Source organism: Dipodomys merriami, unplaced genomic scaffold (assembly GCF_024711535.1).
Source record: "Dipodomys merriami isolate MVZ:Mamm:240054 unplaced genomic scaffold, mDipMer1.0.p SCAF_25, whole genome shotgun sequence".
Taxonomy (NCBI): domain Eukaryota; kingdom Metazoa; phylum Chordata; class Mammalia; order Rodentia; family Heteromyidae; genus Dipodomys; species Dipodomys merriami.
Window position 1 is genome coordinate 13,847,658 of NW_027203937.1, and position 17,485 is coordinate 13,865,142.

The 17,485-nt window shown below is 37.7% G+C and overlaps 1 protein-coding gene across 2 annotated transcripts in view; it reads left to right on the forward strand.

Annotated features, from left to right (window-relative positions):
* The window catches only part of Rsf1 (remodeling and spacing factor 1), a 128,035-nt gene extending 111,012 nt beyond the window's left edge, over positions 1 to 17,023 (forward strand). For both annotated transcript variants that reach the window (XM_070034934.1, XM_070034932.1), the window contains exons 12-16: positions 1,209 to 1,276; positions 3,390 to 3,597; positions 4,228 to 4,448; positions 7,141 to 7,329; positions 11,192 to 17,023. In XM_070034934.1, the coding sequence (XP_069891035.1) occupies positions 1,209 to 1,276; positions 3,390 to 3,597; positions 4,228 to 4,448; positions 7,141 to 7,329; positions 11,192 to 11,760 (1,255 nt within the window). In that variant the 3' untranslated portion in view covers positions 11,761 to 17,023. The remainder of the gene's footprint in view (positions 1 to 1,208; positions 1,277 to 3,389; positions 3,598 to 4,227; positions 4,449 to 7,140; positions 7,330 to 11,191) is intronic.
* The last annotated feature ends 462 nt before the right edge of the window (positions 17,024 to 17,485 follow it).

Consider the following 17,485-nt stretch of genomic DNA (forward strand, 5'->3'; position numbering starts at 1 on the left):
AAATAATAATAATAAATGTAATAATTAGTCCTATTTATGGAACAATAATTTCAATAACTTACCTAGATATATGATTTGTATAATTAGAGGTGGGGCCTAGAAACTAACTACCAGTTTTTTAATAGCCCATGAGCTAAGAATGCTTTTGACATTCATAAATGGCTGAATAAAATGAAAAGAATGCTATTTAAAGCTGGGTGCCTATGGCTCGCATCTGTAATTCCAGCTACTCAGGAGGCTGAGATCTGAGGATCGCAGTTCATAGCCAGCCCAGGCAGGGAAGTCCGTGAGACTTTATTTCCAGTTAACCACTAGAAGTGGCACTGTGGCTCTAAGTGGCAGAGTGGTAAAGTGTTAGCCTTGTGCATAAAAAGCTCAGAGACAGCACCCAAGCCCTGAGTCTAAGCCTCATGACTGACAACAACAACAAAAAAATACTATTTTATAAAAATTACATGTAATTCAAATTTCAGTGTCAAAGTTTTACTCGAACTTAGCAATATCAATTACTTAACATATCTGTACCTGTTTTTATACCACATTGGCATAGTTCATCGTTACAAGCAAGATTATAGAAGACTGAAAAGCCTAAAATGTTTACCTTCTAGCTCTTCAAAGTTTTTTGTTGTTGTTGTTTGCATGCTTATTTGGTATTTTTTGATTGTCTGGGAGCATAACATTATGGTTTAATGTATAACTGTTGTTGCTGACACTGTCTTAGTTCATTTGTTAGTTCATATTTTGTGAAGGACTGCCTTGTCATGTTTGTTTGTCTTCTAATTTTACATAGTGGATGGCTCTTGCTTCTTTTATGAAGGCTTTAATTCTGTTCATTAATAGAATTAATACTATTACCTTGGTACTTCAGATTTCAGCATTTAAATTTTGAGACTCAGCCAAATCATATTAGATGCCTAGTATAAATGACCTTTAGAAATAAAAAATCAGGGCTGGGAATGTAGCTTAGTGGTAGAGTGATTGCCTAGCATGCATGAAGCTCTGGGTTTGATTCCTCAGTACCACATAAACAGAAAAGGAAGTGGAGCTGTGGCTCAATGGTAAGAGTGCTAACCTTGAGCAAAAGCTCAGGGACAGTGCCCAGGCCTTGAGTGCAAGCCCCAGGACTGGCCAAAAAAGAAAAGAAAAGAAAGAAAGAGAGAAATAAAAATTAGGACAGGCAGTAATTTGATCATATATATATATTTTAGATTTGATGAGTTTGATGAAGCAATTGATGAAGCTATAGAAGATGATATCAAAGAAGCTGATGGAGGAGGTATGTATTATCATTTGCTCATTTTCTAGTACTCTGGTAAGTTGCTCTCCCCAATATGGACCACTAGACTTCTAATGTTAATTGTCTCCGATAAAAAATAATCTGTTGAGCCAGGTGCCAGTGACTCACGCCTGTAATCCTAGCTACTCAGCTGGCTGAGATCTGAGGATCACAGTTCAAAGCCAGCCCGGGCACAAAAGTCTGTGAGATTCTTTTATCTCCAGTTAACCACCAGAAAACTGGAAGTGGTGCTGTAGCTCAGTGGGAGAGCACTTGCCTTGAGCTGAAGAGCTAAGGGACAGTGCCCAGGCCCAGAGTTCAATTCCCAAGTCCAACAACAACAAAAAAGGTCTGTTGCCCAGGTACCAGTGGCTGACTCCTGGATTCCTATCTACTCAGGAGGCTGAGATCTGAGGATAGCCATTCAAAGCCAGCACCTGCAGGAAAGTCTGTGAGACTCTTATCAGCTGAAGAGCTCAGGGACAGTGCCCAGGCCCAGAGTTCAAGCCCCACGACCAACAACAACAAAAAAATCTATTGAAGCCATTGCCAGAGGCTCATGCCTGTAATCCTAGATAGAGAAGGATGAGATCTGAGGATTACATTTCAAAGCCAGCCTGGGAAAGAAGGTCCAATAAACTACTCAGTAAAATCCAGAAGTGGGGCTGGGAAAGTGGCTCAGTGGTAGAGTGCTTGCCTTGCATGCCTGAGGCCCTGGGTTCGATTCCTCAGTACCACATAAGCAAAAAGAAAAAAGCTGTAAGTGGCGCTGTGGCTCAAGTGGTAGAGTGCTAGCCTTGAGCTGAAGAGCTGAGGGACAGCGCCCAGGCCCAGAGTTCAGGCCTCACATCTGGACCAAAAAAAAAATCCAGAAGTGGTGCTATGGCTCAAAAGTGGTAGAGCATTAGTTTTGAGCAAAAGAGCTCAGGGACAGTGCCCAGACCCTGAGTTAAATCCCCATAACAGACAAAAAAAAAAAATCTATTGACATGGATTTTACTCATTTTTAAAGTAGTTTTTTAAATTAGCTAATACAAAGTATTAATTACTTCTACATAGATTAAAATTTTTACATTTTGTTACAATTAGAATACTGAAGAACTGTCCTGTTGTTTTTGAGACTACAGAATTTCAAGATCTATACATAATGAAAATGTAAATGACTGATTAAATCTGTTAAAATTAGTTGAATAATTTTAGTCTTTTAAAATAGCATTAATAATAGAGGAATTTTAAGGTAATTTACTAAAGCATTTTAAGCAATTACTAATATGGTTTCTATTCAGTTATTATAAAAGCTTCTGAAAGGATTAATAAGTAGGTAGTTTTTAAAGGAACTAAGATACTGCAAAATACTGCCAAAACCTGTATCTCTCTCTATCTCTTTCTCTCTCTCTCTCTCTCTCTCTCTCTCTCTCACACACACACACACACACACACACACACACACACACACACACACACACACACACACACACACACACACACACACACACACACACACACACACACACACACACACACACACACACACACACACACACAGAGAGAAGTTATTACAGTATAAGAATTTAATCTGGAGCCTAGAAATGTGGCTTAGTGGTAGATTTGCTTGCCTAGCAAGCATGAAGCCTTGGCTTCAATTCCTCAGTACCACATAAGTAGAAAAAAGCTGGAAGTTGTGCTGTGGCTCAAGTGGTAGAGCACTAACCTTGAGCACAGAGAGATTCAGTGCAAGTCTGAATTTTAAAATACGAAGTTTTCAGGGGTAGGCATCAGGGCGCAAGTAATAGAGCTCTTACCTAACAAGCAAAAATTTACAGTTTAAATCTTACTACTGGGAGGGTGAAAAAAAGGTAAAAATACATGGTTTTCTACATTGTGAACTTCTATTCAGATGTAGATCTTAATAAGAGCTCTATCAACTGAAGGTGTGAGAAGTATGCGTATTTGAAGGAAGAAAATAACCAAGCTCCTCTTTACTAATAGTAGAACAACCTGCACATTAAGGGAATTATAACCAATTAACTAAAATGAAAGGAAGTTGACATCTTATTAATTTCCCTGAAAATTAAAGGAAAAAAATTAATGAACAATTACCTCTCCTCCTCAGGAGTTGGCCGGGGCAAAGATATATCTACCATAACAGGTCACCGTGGGAAAGATATCTCTACTATTTTGGATGAAGAAAGAAAAGAAAATAAACGACCTCAGAGGGCAGCTGCTGCTAGAAGAAAGAAACGCCGGCGACTAAATGATCTAGACAGCGACAGCAACTTAGATGAAGAAGAGAGTGAGGATGAATTCAAGATCAGTGACGGGTATGTGCTGAAGACCCATTCTCTAGGTCCAGCTTAAATAGCCACCAGAAAGACTTGGTCATGCTATATTGCTATATTGGTCTTTTGTTTTTCTTTTCTTTTCTTTTCTTTCCTTTTCAAGCCAGCTTGGGCAAAAAAGTTCCCATGAGACTCATCTCCAGTCAACCACTTAAAAACCAGAAGTAGAGCTGTGACTCATTGTGGTATAATACTAAGCCTTGAGAAAAAAAAAGAAAGAAAGAAAAGAGCTCAGGGATAGCACCCAGGCCCAGAGTTCAAACTCCATGACTGACAAAAAGTAAAAAAAAGATAAGATAAAAATGAGGATAGATACTAATTATTTTGATTAGATAGGTGATAATAACCAGATACCAGGCTGGGGAAAGAAGAGAAGTAGTTTGCAAGATAATGTCATCTTTGGACATGCTGAATTTAGGGTACATGTACACATGGATGTACACATCCATCCCAAATGTTATTTTTTTACAAAAGTCAGTTTGTCTTTATAGCTCTTCCTAATAGAATAATTGGCAAGATATTTCATTTTATAGACAAATAATTGCCCAAGTATATTACATTAAATATTACTTAATGTTTTACTAAGTTTTATCTGTTTTTTTTCTTGGACAGATCTCAAGATGAGTTTGTTGTATCAGATGACAACCCTGATGAAAGTGAAGAAGATCCACCATCTAATGAGGACAGTGACACTGATTTCTGTAGCCGTAGACTGAGGCGGCACCCATCCCGTCCAATGAGGCAAAGCAGGCGTTTGCGGAGAAAGACTCCAAAGAAAAAGTATTCTGATGATGATGAAGAAGAGGAATCTGAGGAAAATAGTAGAGACTCTGGTAAAAAAAAAAAAAAAAAAATAACATGTGTCAATAAGTCTATATGACGAGTTCTTCTAGTTTCAAACTTCCTGATTAAACCTGAAGTTGTTTTTTTGTTTTTTTTTTTTAATTTTTTTTGGTCGTGGGGCTTGAACTCTGGGCCTGAGCGCTGTCCCTCAGCTCTTCAGCTCAAGGCTAGTGTTCTACCACTTGAGCTACAGTGCTACTTCTGATGGTTTATTGGAGATAAGAGTTTCACAGACTTTCCTGCTCGGGCTGGCTTTGAACTGCAATCCTCATATCTCAGCCTTCTGTGTAGCTAGGATTACAGGCGTGAGCCACTGGTGCCCGGCAGTTTTATCCTTTTTTTTTTTTTTTCTTTTTTTCTTTTTTTTTTCATTTTGCTGGGTCCTGAGGCTTGAATTCAGGGTTTAGACGCTGTCCCTGAGCCTCTTTGTGCTCAAGACTACAGCTCTACCACTTGAGCCACAACACCACTTCTGGTTTTTCTGAGTAGTTTATTGGAGATAAGAGTCTCACAGACTTTTCTGCCTGGCTTGGCTTTGAACCGGGATCCTCAAATCCTAAGTAGCTAGGATTACAGGTTTGAGCCACCAGCACCCAGCTATTCTTTTCTTATGAATCATTTGTGACTCATTTTTCACAAACATCAATTGAGAAAAACCATACAAATGGATGTATTAACTTCATGCCAAGATTGATTTACAGTTGTGATGGCACCTTTTGGTGTGAATGTTGCCATGCTTAAGCATCATCGTAGTGTTTCTTGGGGAATTAGTCTCAAAACAGTGAGAATATTTTCTTCATATACCCAGAGGATAGAGAGAGAAAAGAATGCCAAGTGTCTCAAATATGTAGAACACAATCAGTGATTTGGTTTTTCTAGATTGTGGTTACTGTTACAATAGTATATATTTATCCTTATTATCTGCAGAAATACTAAGAGATACACAGCTTTAAAACAATAACAAAAACACTTTACGGGGCTAGGAATGTGGCTTAGTGGTAGAGTGCTTGCCTAGAATGCATGAAGCCCTGTGTTCGATTTCTCAGTAATGCATAAACAGAAAAAGCCAAGGGCTGGGAAGGTGGCTCAGTGATAGAGTGCTTGTCTTGCATACATGAGACTCTGGGTTCAATTGCTTAGCACCACATAATCAGATAAAGCTGGGGAAGTGGCACTATGGCTCAAGTGGTAGAGCACTAGCCTTGAGCTGAAGAGCTGAGGGACAGCACTCAGGCCCAGAGTTCAGACCCCAGGACCAACAAAAAAAAAGAGGGGCTGGGAAGGTGGCTCAGTGGTAGAGTGCTTGCCTTGCATGCATGAGGCCCTGGGTTCGATTCCTCGGCACCACATATGCAGAAAAAGCTGGAAGTGATGCTGTGGCTCAAGTGGTAGAGTGCTAGCCTTGAGCTGAAGAGCTGAGGGACAGTGCCCAGGCCCAGAGTTCAGACCCCACAACCAAAAGAAAAGAAAAGAAAAGGTTGGAAGTGGTGCTGTGGCTCAAGTGGTGGCCTTGAGCAAATTAAGCTCAGGGACAGTGCCCAGGCCTGGAGTTCAAGCCCCAGGACTGGGGGAAAAAAACTGGGTTATGTGATTAGCACATCTGGAAGTGCCACAAATATGGGTGTTGTAACCCTGCCTGGCCATCATTATGGTTGTTTCTCAATCTTCTAAATCTTTGAATAAGTGGCAGAAGAATGCATCTTTGTGTGATTATTTGGAAAAAGACAAGAATATTTCATTATATAATCACAGTGCAATTATCAAAATCAGAATTTCCATTGATCGAACACTATTATCTATCAACAATACTTAATACAATCAATACAATGTCCCCAAACTGTCATGTATATCCTTTTTTCCTAGTCTATAATTAATCTAAATTATACGTTTTATTTACTCATAGTCTTTGTTTTCCTTAAACTTGTAATGCCCCTTAAATTTTTACTTTACTATTACATTTTGAATAAATATGTAGGTACCAGTAAGCCTCATTCTGGTTTATTGACCAGAGATGACAAAAAACAGTTCTATTTAGCAGTGCTTTGAGAGTTTATGTAACCCTATGTGTCTTACTTACCAGATTTACATTCCAAATACAGAAAGGTAAAAATGTATTCTTCTTTGGAATAGGATGATGAGTTTTCTTTTGTTAAAGAGTTTCGAGTGTAGCCACAGTAGGATCAGCAGATTATCAAATGAAGATTCTGATGACTTGTCCACGAAGAAGTGCACATATGACAGCTTTGTACCTGATCAGGAAGCAAAAGGTTGAATACAATAAATATCATTTTAAAATATATTTATGACATTTTATTTGTCCTTTTGTTTGTTTGCTTTTGCATCTCTGAGGATTAAGCCAATTACCAAAACAAGCACTGTGCCCTGAGTTAGCCCTATTTGCTCCAGCTCTTTTTTCTACTTTCTTCTTCTTTCTTTGTTTCATTTTTCTTCCACACTTGGTTATCTTGAAAATTAACTAGTAATAGTATATGTATAGAGACTTGGCATTAAAGACTTTCATAGATGACTCATTAGGAAGAAAATAAGATTTAAAAGTTACTATTCATGGAACATTTTTTAACTAAATTGTAGTTAGTATCCTTATATTTTTTAATAGCCTTATTCTAGTTATACTGCTACTAAACAGACATAAATTTTCTACTTCTTTTTTCTTTTTAATAGAAAGTGACTTTAGCGATGATTTTAGTGATGATTTTGTAGAAACTCGACGAAGGCGGTCAAGGAGGAACCAGAAAAGACAAATTAATTATAAAGAAGATTCAGAAAGTGAAGGTTCCCAGAAAAGTTTACGGCGTGGTAAAGAAATAAGGCGAGTTCACAAGCGCAGACTTTCCAGCTCAGAAAGTGAAGGTAAGGATTAAGTGTCCTATTCATGGAAGTACGGACAAGGCAGAAATACACTATAGAAGTGAATTCAGATTGTGATTTTTGCAGAATTTTTTTAAATTCCTGTAAGAAATAGCTTTGAAATCTTTCTTTTCAATCACTAATTATAGTGTAAGCTGAGCACTATAGCTGACACCTGTAATCCTAGCTACTCAGGTGACTAAGATCTGTGGATTGAAATAGAAAGCCAACTCAGAAATTTCCAAGAGACTCTTCAGTTAACTAGTAAAGAGCCAGAAGCAGAGGTATGGCTCAAGTGGTAGAACACCAGCCTTGAGTAAAAAAACTAAGTACAAATGAGAGGCCTTGAGCTCAAGGCCCAGTACCAGCACACACAAAAAAAAAAAACAACCAAAAAACCCACAATCCCCATAAATATAGTTTAAATAAATGACCCTTGATACGATGTTAGTTTTTGAGAATTCTTCATTGAAACTGAGTCTTTAGAGGTCTCAAAAGAGTGTAGTTTGCTTTGTAATTGTCTCTATTCCTTTTTCTGCCCATTATTTTGGGCCTTTGTAATAACTTCCTATGCCCTAAAGAGCCAATTTTTAACTAAAGTATCTACTGTCTCTCTCCATTCTTACTGTGTCCCATCCCAGAAGGTATAGGGAAAATTCTACTTTACAAGTTTGTCCGTGTAGTTTTTGTATTTAAAATTTAGAGCTCTTCCAAAGTTCATTTTAAATAATCTTGCTTTCCTACTTTGTGTATGTGTGTGTGCATGCATGCTTATGTTCATGCACACGTGAACCTAGGCCCTGGCCACTGTCCCTAAGCTTTTTCTGACAATGCTAGTGCTCTTCCACTTGAGACACAGCTCCACTGTGGATTTTTTCTGGTTCATTGGAGATCAGTCTCATGGATTTCTGCTTGGGCTAGCTTTGAATCTCAATCCTCAGATCTTAGCCTCCTGAATAGCTAGAATTACAGGTAAGAGGCACCACCAATGTTCAATGCCACCTTTTCTTTTTATACATTTAATTCATCACTATTTATGACCTGTTTTGAAAATGATTTTGTTTTATAGATTAAACATAAGAAATTGAATTTACATGAAATCCAGAAAAAGAAGAATGTATGAATGTATTACATGCTTGTTTTCCTTCACATGTAATGGATAAATTGATTCAGCCATTAAGTATATGTTAAATTTTACTGTATTCTAATTTAATTTAACAGAAAACAAACTAGCCCTCATGTAACTTAGGGAGGGGGAAAACCAATCTAGATAAATAAGTAGAGTGTGAAGCATTAGATGGAGATATGTGTTAGGATGGATTGAAACAAACAGGAGATAGGAGCTTGGGAGAGTAGTTGGGACTTCAGATTGTGTACTAAAGAAAGTCATTACTGGAAGGGGTATAGCATTTGTGTAGGATGCAAAAAGCCCTGAGTTCAGTCCCAGAAAGGAAGGATGGAAGAACAAGAGCAAGAGAGGAATGAAAACAAAGTTTAAGTAAAGAAGGAATATTGGGTATGAGGCAAGCAGTTAACTAAAAGAATGATACTGACAGATGGAACAACACATGTGACAGCCTTGAGCCAAGTTTGTGCCTGGCATGCTAAGGAAACAGAAGGGGGTCCATGGTTGTTTTAACTGAATGAGTAAAAGCTTCCAAATAGAGAATGAGATGAAGCATTGAGATCAGTGGGTGCCAGATCATATAGAATAAGAGTCCATAGGGGCTGGGAAGGTGGCTCAGTGCTAGAGCGCTTGCCTTGCATGCATGAGGCCCTGGGTTCGATTCCTCAGCACCACATAAGCAAAAAGAAAAAAGCCGGAAGTGGCACTGTGGCTCAAGTGGTAGAGTGCTAGCCTTGAGCTGAAGAGCTGAGGGACAACACCCAGGCCCAGAGTTCAGGCCCCATGACCAGACCCAAAAAAAACAAAACAAAAAAAGAGTCCATAAACTGTATCATACTTGTTTGTACAAATAAGCTTTTCACAAAGTTTTACTGAAAGGTAGCTATACCACTTTGTTTATATAATATGTAATTGTTTTCATAAAAAGTTGAGTAGTTGGGACAGAGTCTGGATCTACCCTTTGCAGGGGAGAAAAATGCTGGTGTCTGATGTAGACCAGGGCTATACTGCTGTATTTCTACAATGATGGCAATATTCTGTGTCCATACTCATCAGTTCAGTGAGCAGTAATATTATGTGGCTGTTGAGCACTTAAAATGTAGCTAGTTTGATCAGAAAACTGAATTTTGTTGAATTTTAATTAAGTTAAATAACCACATGACTAATTCTTAATCATTGGATAACATGGCCATTGTAGATTTTATTCTGTGTGAACTGAAAAGCAATTGGAAGATTTTGAAAGTTTCATCTGACTTTAGTTTTAAGTTGCTATGATAGTTGTATTTATGAATAAATTGAAAGGGACCAGGGAATAACATGGAGACCAGTTAGGAGGTTCTTAAACCATCTTAAGTGGGAGATGATGGTGACTGGTACTAGGGCCATAGCAGTCAAGTTTACGGATATGTTTTGAAGCTAGAATTTATTGAGGACTGGGTGAGATATAGAATTGTGAGAGCCAAGCACTAGTGGCTCATGGCTCAATCAGAAGACTGACATTTGAGGATCAAAGTTCAAGCCTCCTCTCCAGTTAAGCCACCAAAAGTGGAGCTGTGGCTCACATGGTAGAATGCCAGCCTTGAGCAGAAAAGCTAAGCTTAGGACAGTGTCCAGGCCCTGAGTTTTTTGTACTCAGTACTGTCACACACAAAAATAGAAATTAAGCCAGGCACCTTTGGCTCACACATGTAATTCTACTACTCAGGAGACTGAGACCTGAGGATTGTAGTTCAAAGCCAGCCTGGGCAGGAAAGTCTATGAGACTCTTATCTCCACTTAACTACCATGAAACCAGAAATGGCACTGTGGCTCAAGTAGTAGAGTGCTTAGTCTTGAGCAGAAGAACTCAGGACAGTGCCCAGGCCCAGAGTTCAAGCCCTACAACCAGCCAAAAAAGAAATTAAGATGGTAGAAACCACAGTGCCACAAACTTAAAGGGAATGTTTTGTTTGATATGTTTATATGTTTGTTAAGTTTATATCAAAGCTCTTTAAGTTGAGGAGGCAGTTTGACAGGGGACTCTGGAATATAGTGATTTCATCTAAACCAGAAAGAGGATTATCAGCATATAAGTGGTATACAAAGCTACAAGAGTATATGAGATCATTTTTGAGGTAAGTATAGACAGAAGAAGACATTTCTAGACTATCAAAGGCATTTAATAACATGAAAATTGAATGGTATTTCAGATGAACAAAGGGCTGCCCAGTTTTAACTTGTCTTTAGTGTAAGTCCTAATTTTTAGGACTAGTGAGAAGGGATTTCCTCGTCTGTGATCAACCTATCTTTCAATGCAAGGATCATCAGACTTCACTAGGAAATCTTCTCTTTCCTAAAATCATAGGTTGAGTCCATATGAATTCTTTTTTTTTTTTTTTTGCTAGTCATGGTGCCTGAACTCTAGGCCTGGGCACTGTCCTTCAGCTCTTCAGCTCAAGGCTAGTGCTCTACCACTTGAGCCACAGCACCACTTCCAGCTTTTTCTGCTTATGTGGTGCTGAGGAATCGAACCCAGGGCCTCATGCATACAAGGCAAGCACTCTACCACTGAGCCACCTTCCCAGCCCCCCACATGAATTCTTGGACACTGTTTGTTAGAGGACTGAAAGCGGCCATTTACTGAAGAGAAATACTTACGTACACTTAGACGTGAAAGCAGACTATAAGTGCATATAGATAGGGAAGGAGCACTGTTTATGGTTCACTGTGCCAAAAGTTTAAATATGCTGTTTATTCTAGAGAGCTATATGTCCAAGAACTCTGAAGATGATGAGCTAGCTAAAGAATCAAAGCGATCAGTTCGAAAGCGGGGCCGAAGCACAGATGAGTATTCAGAAGCTGATGAGGAAGAAGAAGAGGAAGGCAAACCATCCCGAAAACGGCTACACCGGATTGAGACAGATGAGGAAAGCTGTGACAATGCCCATGGAGATGCAGACCAGCCTACCCATGACAGCCAGCCCAGAACCCTGCCCTCAGAGCAAGAGAGCACCAAAAAGCCCTACCGGATAGAAAGTGATGAGGAAGAAGACTTTGAAAATGTAGGCAAAGTGGAAAGCCCATTGGACTATAGTTTAGTGGACTTGCCTTCCACCAATGGACAGAGTCCTGGCAAAGCCATTGAGAACTTGATGGGCAAGCCAGCTGACAAGCCCCAAACCCCCAAGGACAATAGCACAGCCAGTGCAAGCCTAGCCTCCAATGGGACAAGTGGTGGGCAGGAGGCAGGAGCACCAGAAGAGGAAGAAGATGAGCTTTTGAGAGTGACTGACCTTGTTGATTATGTCTGTAACAGTGAACAGTTATAAGACTTTTTTTCCATTTTTGTGCTAATTTATTCCACGGTAGCTCACACACCAGCGGGCCAGTTATTAAAAGCTGTTTAATTTTTCCTAGAAAACTCCACTACAGAATGACTTTTTAGAAGAAAAATCACAACAGACCCTGAAGTCTTTCTGTGAAGTGACCAGTTTTGAACTTTGAAGATAAATAATTGCTGTAAATTCCTTTGATTTTCTTTTTCCAAGTTCATGGTCCTTGGTAATTTCATTCATGGAAAAAAAATCTTACTATAATAACAACAAAGATTTGTATATTTTTGACTTTATATTTCCTGAGCTCTCCTGACTTTGTGAAAAGGGTAGATAAGAATGCATTCCATATCTATCAGGGCCCAAAACAGAATTTAGGGGTGGGAGAAAGCACTTGTGCTTTAGCTTTTTCATATTAAATATATATTATATTTAAACATTCATGGCATAGATGATGATTGACAGATTGTCTAAAAGTCCAAATCTGTATCATTGCAGATTGAGAATTGTAGGTAACATCATACATGTGTTAATTAGTAATAACCTTCGCGAAATCAACTTGGTTTTTATTAAAGTTACCACACTTTAAATAAAGAAGAGACCGTGAAAGTATCATCATCAAAACACTTTTACCCAAGTTTCTGTTACAGCGGAGTTTCTTGTTTGGAAAAAGAAAAAAATCATCTGAAAAGCATTTGTATAGTAAAGTGTGTAATGAAGCTTTGACAACCGGATCATGCTAGTAACAAATGTTTTACATTAGCTTTATGCAGTGGTAATAAGGTGGCCTCTCTAATATCCTGTGTCTCCAGGGAAGTTAGTGAAATGAGTGTGATCTTTCCTAAAAAACCCTGGTGGACTATGTACTTTGCTGGTACTCAAACCCTTGTCTTCTGGCCACTTGATGTTTAAAATCTGAAATGTCATTTTGAGCGAAATAACATCCATGTATAATGTACATAAAGAGATACTAATCTGACAATGGCACATTTTGAAGACTGGAAAGGGATTTTCAGGTGAATTTTAGCTGGTCTATTCTTGCCCTTAGTACCTACTTCAAATTGAAGTCTACAAACAAAGCAGTTCCTTTGGGAGGTTTTTAATTTGAGTTTTAATGTGTGTGTATGTGTGTGTGTGTGTGTGTGTATGTGTGTGTGTATGTATGTGTGTTGAAATTTTCTATCTGCCTGGATATATTAGCAGGGTTTGAATGTAGTTTTGGCCTTTGGCCATTAGACTTATATTAAAATTCATGAGTAGTCACACAACCAATATAGAATTGAATGAGAACTGCCAATATACCTAAAAAGCTTGGTATCCATTTCAAACATCTCAACACTTTAAAGAACAATAAGCCCTGTTTTGGTGGTTTGTAACTAAATAACTTAACAGAAGCTGACACTAAAATATGAACTTCATTTTCTTTTCTGTTACAGCTGTAAATTTTCAGGCAGAGCCATAACATTGTACAGAGTATAGTGCTTGTGATCAAATCTTGCCTGTAACGTTCTGAAACCTTTAACCATTAGTTCTGTGAGTGCTCTTGCCCTGAGGTTTGGGTTTTTCTGTTCCAGTGTTGTCTGTTGCCGGCAACTGACACACCATATCTGCTGCTGGCCCAGGGAACTTCATTTCTCTTTCCCAATTAATCATTATCTATGGTAGTCAGTGTGTAGTGTGAACCACTCCTTTTTATTACAAAGCTGGCTTTAGACTTACATTACAAATATCCCACCCACCCACCCCCCCAAAAAAAAACTTTATACTTCCTATTTGTCCTTCCTCAACAGGTATTGATTGCCCTTAAATCTTCTTTGGGCCTTGAACATTTATAGCTGTTATTTTGCAGTTGTTATTTTTTTTTGTTTTACTTTATTTCTATAGTACCTGCCCATTAATATTTTTGCTTTGATTCTAACAATGTATATGTATCTGTATCAAAATAAAATAATGAAAGCAGCCTAAAAATAGGATGCAACAAGAGCATATGGTTCCAAGCAAGTTGTGATTTTTATTTTGAGATAATGTTTCATTGAAAAGGGAGGGGACGGTTTATCACAAGCAGCATAGTAGGGCTTTAAAAAAAAGGAGCCCATTAACCTTTCTAGGTAGGTTTGTTTCATTTATTTGAAAGTCACTAAGAATTTTAATATTTTTACCTAAAAGGATTTCTATCCATGCAAGGTAAGTGGTTCAACATTCAGGCAGTCTTTCCTGACACCCCGTCTCCCTGCCCTGTTTCACTCCTACAACCAGGTAAAGCCACTAAATAGAAACTCTCCCATGTGCCCTGCCTCTCTACCTCTGGATTGCCTCAGCTCCTGCTTCCCCTATTATTCCTACTTCTCAGTTAAGCAGTTGTTAGTAGTATTAAATGGATAATTGAACAACAGATTTCCTGGTATGAAATAAGGAGTTTTCTCTCCTCCCATAGTAAAGACTGAGTGTACCATTAGCAAATGTCCCAACATGGGTTACAAAACCACTTGTGCTGCCTGACACTTATCAAACTTGAATAAACTGTCAACTTGATACTCTTATGTGGCTAAATTCCCATTAAACCAATTACTTATGGTTCATCTACTAAGAATGTAATCTAGGCAGCTAATTCTTACTGTACAGATAGACTGATCAAATGGTGAACAGTTGTACTGCTTGTTTTTTTTATTCTGGTTTTGTTTTTGATCTGTGCTGAGGAATGAACCCAGGACTTCATCCATGCTAGGCAAGTGTTCTAGCACTGAGCTAAGTCCCACCCTTGTTTAATGTTTATAGAGTCAGTCCTCAGAATCTATTATTTCTCAGAAATACGTATTCTGAACATGTTCTGAAGAAGTACTCTTTAAAATGGAAAAAATATGTTTATATTTAAAGGCATGAAACAATCTTCAGCACTGGACAGAAAGGAAAGCAGCAATTCATCTTTTGGTTCTTTTCAACTATGGATTTAGTGTCTCAACAACTGCTATAGAATAGCGCCCTTTCCTAGTTTATACCTCCCTTTTACTGAATAAAGGTGGGCTCCCAATATTAAACTCTAGTATAAAGCAAATATATTAAGGGAAGATATAGTTTAGTATTCAGACTGTTTAGTTTGCAATTTCTGTAAAGGTTTGGAAACTAGCTAAATTTTCACAATGCAGAAACTTTGAACTGAATTATATGAAAAGGACTCAGACTGGTTTTGTACATTTGTCCTGATGAAATAATGTTTAATGTAAAACATTCTGTTGTCACATTACTATGAAAGGGTGACAAGTACTTTCAAGAAGAATATATGTGATATACTAAAGTTGATTTTCCTTGACATCCTTTTCCACCTGGCCAAGGTTGTAGATTAAGAGGATAAAAAGAAGTTCCATTAAAAATAAATTCATGTATACTGGTAAATCTATTTTTTAAAAAAGTGACCAAAGAATCAAGAACTTTGAGTGATAATGATATTACTGAATAAAAGGTTTTTTTAACAAATTTATTTTCAAGAATATTACATGCCAGTTTTCACTTCCTTGTTGACCAGAACCCATCGTACATATTTACAAAAAATACATGTATTAAGACAAATGTGGACATTTACTTGTTTAGTCAAAATGAGAAAATATTTTTTTTAAGTAGAATTGATGGAATTTCTTTTGTCACAAGGAATGCCTGCTTAGCTTGTTTGTAGGCATAAGAGATGTTCAAGATCCTAATGAAACTACAGGTTCAACACACAGAATGTGTGAACTTCATTCTTTACCAACAATGGAACAGATCCCTAACTGTTCCCTCACAGCTTTAGAACAAGTATTTAAAGACAGATTCTTTTTCAAATGGAATACACACACACACACACACACACACACACACACACACACACACGACAGTTTACTAGAATGAAACCACATTAATTTGTAAAAAGAAGGCCAATAGTTGCATTACAAATGATTTAAAAAAATAAGAATATCATTTGATTATAGAATTAGCCTGGAGAAAAATAGTTTCTCTTGTTGGTTTGAATCTCTTAAAGTGTATTCCAAGAAGCAGAGAATGCCAAGAGTGAATATGTGCCATAATCTACCCAGTTCTCAGCTGCTTAAAAGTAGTACAGGTGCATATTAAACTCTTTGAATATCCATTCCTCTTCTACCCACCATTCCCAGTATAAATGTGTAATTCCCTATAAACCTATCTTGGAAGTGGTAAGTAACTGCTGATTTTTGTTTTCATTTTATACCAATCATGAAAGATTGCTGTCAATGTTTTTAAACTGGGCTATTGTGTTTTACTGATGTCTTTTCAAAATATTTCACTCCAACTTAAATTATTCTAATGTTTTTTGAGTGCCAAGAATTGCTAAAGAACTATATAACCACATTGAGGATTGTCATTCCCAAGTCAACAGTCATAGGCCAAAATACAATAAGCTAGGTGTATATTCACTGTAGATAGTGCACCCAATACTTTTTTACTCATAAAGGGCCTCTCTGGTATTTTATTAGAGATGTGTTCCCTTAGTGGATTTTTTTTCCCCACATTTTGGCCATGTAAGCTCAATTACTTTTTCATTTCATACTTACGCCACTTAGTTCTGGGAGATTCTGTCAATCCCGTTTTGGTACATTGTAGTTTTGGTTACTGAAGATGTTATGTTAATAATTTTAAGTATGTCTATCCTGTACATAAGGAATAGGAGAGGACATAAGTTATTATATAAGTAGGAATTTATTACGCTGTAGACATTTTGAGTAACAAATTCTAAAAAGAGAAATTAAAAAAAAAAAAAAAAACATTTGTGCTTTTTTTTTTGCCAAACCAGTACAAGCTAGAAAATGTGCAAAGGACTGAATAACCTGCCTTGTTCTTTTTTGCCACTGGATGATGTAAGTTGAGAATGGAGTTGTTAACCTTAACTATATTTTCCTGACTTTCATCAGTTGCTAAGGAAATCTAATTTAAGTGTTTGGGGATTTTGTTTGATCTGTATTTATTGAGTTCTGATCATAGACCAGGAGCCTGCCTATCATGCTTATAGGCAGCCAGAACACCTTCACTGAGAAATTTAATGGCTCAAGACCTGAATCATTTAACTTATTTTGTATGTTGGGGGAAAAAAAAGTTTATTTTGCTCGAGAGTCACATTTTTTTATAACTGTACAGCTTTTAAGGGATGGGAGGTGGGAAAAATACCCTAAAATAGGATGTAGATTTTTACAATTGTGTTTATGCTAGAACCTCTACAGGTGCATTATGTAATTAAACCTACAATTGTTTAAAAATTTGTGCCATGGTCTTTTTCATTCTACTGCCTTTAAGCAGAGTTAAGCATGTCAATACTGCTGTATGGAGAAGACTTGAAATTAGGCTAAAATTTGTTTCCAAAGCTTTGTGATCATTGCATGATATACTCACCTACATGTAGACATACACACAAACACACACACACACACACACACACACACACACACAAATCTTTATATTAGAGTCAGTGGACTTTTCAGGATCAGAACAACTGTAACAGCCCAATTTTGACAGCCAACAGCATATTCTTTCAGTGCATGGTTTTCAAGATGCCTTATAATTTTCAATGTTGGTCTGGTGTTTTATTATCAAAGTAGCTTCAGAATCATAGTATCTGAACAGTAGCTTGCCCTTAACTGCTATATGCACTTCAGAGAGGATGGATGTCCTGTGTTGGTAGGGATAGGACAGGGCTTGTTTTCTAGTTATTCAGAAGACTCAG